Source organism: Wasmannia auropunctata, unplaced genomic scaffold (assembly GCF_000956235.1).
Source record: "Wasmannia auropunctata unplaced genomic scaffold, wasmannia.A_1.0 LD335880.1, whole genome shotgun sequence".
Classification (NCBI taxonomy): Eukaryota; Metazoa; Arthropoda; class Insecta; order Hymenoptera; family Formicidae; genus Wasmannia; species Wasmannia auropunctata.
The window spans coordinates 354,569-361,258 of NW_012027010.1; the positions used below are offsets into that span (position 1 = coordinate 354,569).

The 6,690-nt window shown below is 29.9% G+C and overlaps 1 protein-coding gene across 1 annotated transcript; it reads right to left on the reverse strand.

Moving 5' to 3' along the window:
* Nucleotides 1–980: 980 nt before the first annotated feature.
* LOC105455727 (otoferlin-like) lies at nucleotides 981–4,676 on the reverse strand. The gene is made up of 5 exons (XM_011699267.1): nucleotides 4,488–4,676; nucleotides 3,590–3,825; nucleotides 3,063–3,235; nucleotides 2,806–2,906; nucleotides 981–1,481 (listed from the first exon to the last, which is right to left on the reverse strand). The coding sequence occupies exons 1-5, from the start codon at nucleotides 4,661–4,663 to the stop codon at nucleotides 1,301–1,303; spliced, it is 867 nt and encodes a 288-aa protein (XP_011697569.1). The 5' UTR covers nucleotides 4,664–4,676; the 3' UTR covers nucleotides 981–1,300.
* Nucleotides 4,677–6,690: the final 2,014 nt, after the last annotated feature.

The following is a 6,690-nucleotide window of genomic DNA, read 5'->3' on the forward strand; positions in this document are numbered from 1 at the left end:
TTTTATAAACGTAAATATAGGTTGGAATTGAAGAAAATAGCGCATGTAACAGTAATTGTCGGATCTTACAAGAAATGACGCTGCATGAAATATGTTAGATAAGGATCGATAGATGTATGTATTTAAGTGAGACAGAATGACAATATAAAAAATTAAATTAAAGATATCTTAAATTAAATTTTTACTATTGTCTATATTTTTAGTTTGGAATTAAAAAGTCTGCATTATCATCTTAAATAACGCAATGAAAAATTGCGGCAACGCTCGCGTGTGACACAATAAATCAGCAACGTTCGCAGCAACGCGTTAAATACACGTACAACGAGACACAACTAATTTTTATAATACGCAACTGTAAGGTGAAAAATTTACAAGCATGAATTATTTCAGTGTTTAAACAAGTATTAAATTCTTGTTTAAATTTTTAAATTTATTTTAATGTCTGTTTTGTTTTAAAGTGAAATGCAAATTCTACTATTGAAGCTTTCATACGTAAAAGATAAAATTACAATCTTCATGTTAAATTTATGTATGTATTGTATATACAACTCATGCGGTTGGTATTACGTTCATATAACGCGGAATATGTGTAACATGTTCTCTGCGTCACATGTTACACATTATACAGGATTCATTGTACTAGCAAGTTATATATATACACGCATATACGCACACACAGACGGCTAATCGCTAATGGGTTGGAACCCGGAAAAGGTCCATAACGCAGCGTGTTACTTAATTATTCGTAACTACGAGGACCATGAAACGCTAACATAACAGAAGCGTTGAGATTTTTATTTACTGATCTAACTTCTCGAAAACACCAAATTGTCGTTATCACGAAACAAATGAAATGATTTTAGAACCCCATTTTGTAAAGTGGCCGTACAATCGCGCGCATTATATTTAAAAGAAACATGTGTGCTTCTGTGCGTTTTATATTAATACTAAGATTCGTCCATTTTTGTAAATAATTTCATCATTTAATTTAATAATCAGGAGACGCGGTAGCGTCTTCCGCTAAGTATATTTTTTCGTTACATCATGATTCATAATGAAGGAGACGCTACAGCGTATCCTTTACCGAACGGATGACACTTTTGTTTGCTAATTATTTTTAGCGAAAACAGATTAAACAATAGAAAAAGAATGTGGTTATTAATTTATTTTCTATACGCGTAAACTACAATATAATATTAATTTTTAAGTTTAATAATAATAGTAGTTATAAGTAATTTAGGAAATAGGACTTAGAGCTATTCATATTCACGTTTGTTAAACGTTTGAATTGCTTCAAGAATTAAGCGCCTAAGAGACGTTTAACAAAATATCCGGGGAAAGCGTAAATCCCGCATGCTATTAGAAGCACAAATAGCGTACACGTGAAGCAGCACAGTATTCGCCATTTATAATAGCGACAAACGACGAAGCAGCACGCACGCCACGGATTGCGAAACCAGGAGAAAGAAGTGTCGGGTCGCCTGTAAACCATAATATATAATGTGTATGCTCGATAATAATCAATAATTGGAAATATCGAATGTAGAAGAGGGAAGAGCACGAAAGCAAAATCGGACATTATTAGAGAAATAATATTCCAAAACACAAAAAGATTGGAAAATCAGTTTGTTTTTTAACAGTAAATAATAAAAATAAAAAATGATCAATAACTGATTTTTCAATAATATGTATTATTGGAATAATTATTCAATTTTCTAATAAATATTAATTTTTAACAACAGATTTTTTAGTAATATATATTAAATTAAAATAGTTGTTAAAGTAACAATTAAGGTTTATAGAAATAAAGAAATTAAAGAATAAAAAGCTGGTGCACCGAGCCAGATATATGCGCTCGAATATCTAAAATATATTGTCAACGATCTGTAATAAACATCGAATGTACAAATAAAGTTGATAGAAACAATTAAAATTAAACAAACGCGATTTTAATTCAACGCGAGCGTTACTATATGCGGTTATATGAACAATTTTATGATTGTTATGGTTTTTTCAAGTTCATTAGAATACAGTTTGGTACACGTGCGTGCTCTTTATTGAATGTTTTTAAGAAACTCACGAGATCGAAAATATCTCTGCGCGCAATCGCATTCGCTTCGTGGGATCTTGTACTTGCTTTAAACTAGTTTCTGATGCACATTTAGTTCTAGCGACTCAAAAACACATTAATTTGCATCAGCGCAATTCGTCAAAAGAATTAAATAGAATCCATAAAAATTTTCGTAATATAAATATCTTACTATATTGCATACAGATAAGGATCCTGCAAGAAAAATGGATTCGTAGACAGAAATCGTAGAGAGAATTTCAGCAAGAGATCGAAAAAGATTTTGCACTATATCTTCGTAAGACATAGCATTTGACATTCTGTAATAATTTAGTTTAATTCTTGTTAGACGAAACATTGAAGATGACCGCATATAAGGTCGAAAAGGTTTGTTTAATTTTAATTGTTTCTATCAGCGACTTTATTCGTATATTCGATGTATTGTAGATCGTTGGCAATATATTTAGATATTTCAGCGCATATATCTGGCTCTCTATTCTTTAATTTGAAAAAATTATAACACTATTATATATATTATATTATTATATATTGATATTATATCCTTTTGCTAATTTATTTGGAATTAAAAAACAAGACAAATTATCACGTTAATCATTATCAGACTGCCCAAAATATATAATTTCAAATTATATGACAAATCATTCTCATTAAGGAGTGATTTCTTTTGCAAATATTAATATGAAAAATAGAAATTAAATTAGAGTGAAGAGATAAACCTCGGAGGTGGAAGATTTTGAGGTGGATCCCTTCCTTTGCCTGCCGGCTGATTATCCGCATCTACTGCTTTCAAAATAGATATTTCCAGTTCAACTTTACCCTATAATGAAAGAAAGTATAATTATTAAACGATGAAAAATTATTTATTAATTCCATTTTTATCTTCTTTCGGAGTAATTCTCATATAATTATATATTTTATTTTCTGGTTTAATTAAGACATTTCCAATGTCTTGTGTGATTTTATGATACTTGACCGCTTGAATATATCTGCCGGCGTCAATACCACGCGCGAAAGGCCACCAAGCTCTGGTCCGGGTAACTTTGAATAAATTTATTGTAGGTAACTGCGGTTCGAGTAACTTCAGCGTACAGTTTTTGGAGTTTGAACTGCCCCGCGGCATTCTGGACAGGTCCAGTGTCAACTCTCCTGCAACACGTTGATTAATAGCGAAGACATTACATTTGTTTGTACAATATGCCACATTAATTCATTATAAACTCGGCATAATTTATCTTTTCAGATATTTCCTGTTTCTAAGAAAATGCAGTGTTTTTTTTGCAGATACAAATAAAGAGAATTATTTTATAATTTTTGTGAACTAAATTTACATACATGTTCATTGATTGAAAAATAATTATCAAGTATAAAATTACATGATTGTTTCATATCGGTAATCGCATACAAGATTTATTTAGCTCAATCCCGGCTTCGATTATCAAAATCGATATTTTAAATGGTTTCCATACCGAAACACACAGACTGATGGCATATTTTAATCACCTAGAAAATCGTCCGAGGAGAAGTGATCACTGTCCCAGACTTGTAGGCGAAGCTTGCATGGCAGCTTCTCCTCGATCTCGTTTTTCGCAAACACAGACATTCTTCTGCGGACTATCATGATATTTTCACCTTTCGAATACGTGACACGAAATACGAATCTCCAGTTGAAGTTACCCTCGCCGGTCAGAGAGTTATAGTGGATGTCGGTCCTTTGGTAATCCTCATATTGAATCCACCTACGCAATTATTTCGAACAGATGGCGAATCCGGCATTATCGAATTGCTTGACCGTTTTTATTACAAAGTGAAAAGTTAGTTATTTTATTGCATTGAAACTCAAAACTGATTAAACTCCGAAGAATTGATTAAGAATTTAATCTAAAACAAAATTGTTAGATTTTATTACCGACAAACGTATACATATATTTATTATAATAAATATAAAAGACAAACAAAAGCGTCAAGGCTTTATACAGACGATTTAAATTACATTTACGATGTTCTAAATTATATTTAAATCGAAAGTGAAAAATTTAAAGAGAGATATGTGCGAATCTCCACAAAAAGCGTCATTAATATCACTAGTAAATATCGCAAAACAACAATTTCCACTTTCCATCTTTGATTTCTGCTTTGAGTGAATAAATCACGCGGATTATGTGTGTTGACAAATATTGTCGTTTCGATACGCTTATGAATCATTAATCAGGATAGCTAATTAATCGCGGGCAACAAAGTGAATTTTGATAATTTGATCAATATCGATTGTAACTGTTATTTTATAACGCATTTTTATGTCGGTATATGTACATATATATATATATGTAATTGTTAGATGAGAGAGCCTGCAATAAAATATTCTTAGTCATCGGCATATTACACTTTTGTGACAATATACCCTTTGACATAAATGTCGGAGCACTTTTCCCCGGTGAGGAATTGGCTCTCGGTCAGCGGCACGTCCTCGGTATTCCAAACAATAACGCGAATTTCGTATTCCTCCGGTGTTGGGGGAGTAATGTTGACCGCCGGTTTCGGTGGCAATTGTCCAACACAAAACATATCGATCCACATCTCGAGTTTACCCTAACATCATTTTTATATTATACGTTTCTGAAAGTTTATAATTTTAGAATATCTTAATGCAATCTTCCAGAGATTAATTAGAGATTGAGTCTTAATATTAAAATATCACAGTCAATTCTCAAGTTATAAGCGATCAAAGTCGATTAATGCTATCGCGTTTATTTAGCTCCATATCGATTTATTACGCCTATACATACAGTTCGCAGAACGCTCAATTATAAACGATATGTTAACCTGCTAACAAGTTTCAAAATTCCATATGTTACATGTAATGTAAACATATATGCGAGCTATACATTATATGCGAGCTAACATCTTCAACAAGCGTACAAGTATAGTGAATACGATTTATAGTATACTATACTGATATTTCAAATATGCATATATTAATTTTCACAATTATAGACTTTCAATTTTAATAATTAAGTATTATACACTATTGTAATAAATACAATACTGATTACATAATACAATGTTACTTGCTTAATTTCTTTTTATAATAAAATTTTTATAATAAAAATTTGAATAATTATAATGTGTTCCTTCATATTTAATAATTAATAATTAAGAACAATTATTAAATGTAATCATTATACAATTTAAATTTGAGGACTATCTATCTATGTTTTGTAATCAATAAAATTGGAAATTATGTAATATATAATAAATATTAGTCAGTAAAAGAAGATTAAAAGAATAAATAAGTAGATAAATACAACTAACTAATAGTAACATTATTATATCAATTATCTTATTCAATTTATATAACATAATACATACGTTACAATTATATTGTTAAATAAAAAATTATAATATTAATGTATATATTATATATGTTGTAATATATATGTTGATATTCGTTAAGTTAATATTATAACAAAAACTGTTATTATAGTATATTAAAATTTAAAGCTAAGTTTTAGAATTTGTATGTATAATTCTAGATGTACCATAAATACAAAATTGGATATTTTATTATTTTATCAGTAAAATTTTATAAATAAATATATATTGTATGTTGCGTCAATTATGACCTCAAGGAGAAATAAACTGTTGCATCAAATTTAAATATTAAAATCCAAGTGGTACCGTCTTTAATTTTTATGCCTAAAATATATACTTATTAATATTATGAAGTGTATCAATGAAAATTATCTTTTTAAATAAAAAAATGGTAAAGAAAGATACTAAGAGTACGTTTCTCGAATTATAAGAGTATACGTATGAATAAAACGACAATACAAAATGTATCTGCGTTAAATATTGTAAATATTATATCAAATAAATTTGTTGATTACCTGACAAGAAAAGCACACAAAACCTAAAATTATTGATTAACAAAGCATATAGTTCGTATGCCGTTATGTATTTAAGTAAGTTTAAACAGAATTTTAAACTCATAAATCAATATCGTAATTGGACATTGTAGTATTTTAGTACATTATTTAAGATGCAGGTCATGAAATAAGATCAGAATCGGATTATAAATACCGATTCTAGATTTCTAGATTTTTACATTTATCACAGCATCCGTTATCAATATAATTGCGCAATTAAGTAATTACAATGAGCAGTAGCAGTAATGGATTAAAGAGTAAGCGTTAGGAGTAAACTGTAGGATTAAAGTTTCTTTATGTCCGAGTATCTACAATGACAAATAAGTAAAGATTATAATAAACCAATGTGAAAATTGCATCGGTTCCTATTGCGCGCGTTTCGTGTTACTGCTGAGCTCTCGTTAGCTGAGAGTAAAAAAGTAGCCGTAGGAAATGGATTTCAATTATTTCGCTTACGGACTTACTCTACGCTCTATTAAACCAAAAAACCAGCTTACTCCGACGTGTTACTCCTTAATCAATTACTTGCCACTATCCATTAATTGCAGACTCCGCTTAAAGGAAAGGTGCTCAGTCTGTTTTTAATTTCTTTCCGTCGATTTGAGATTTTTTCCGGCTCCCTATCAATTGTCAACATAACATTTAATACATTTTGACATATTTGACATTTTTTTTACT

Excerpts from the sequence above, each read along its gene's own strand:
- LOC105455727 (XM_011699267.1), bottom strand. The coding sequence starts at position 4,663 with ATGTGGATCGATATGTTTTGTGTTGGACAATTGCCACCGAAACCGGCG. Across the intron at positions 3,826-4,487 it reads TCCGACATTTATGTCAAAGG|GTGGATTCAATATGAGGATT; the intron begins GTATATTGTCAC and ends ATAATTGCGTAG. Across the intron at positions 1,482-2,805 it reads CAAAATCTTCCACCTCCGAG|GCGACCCGACACTTCTTTCT; the intron begins GTTTATCTCTTC and ends TATGGTTTACAG.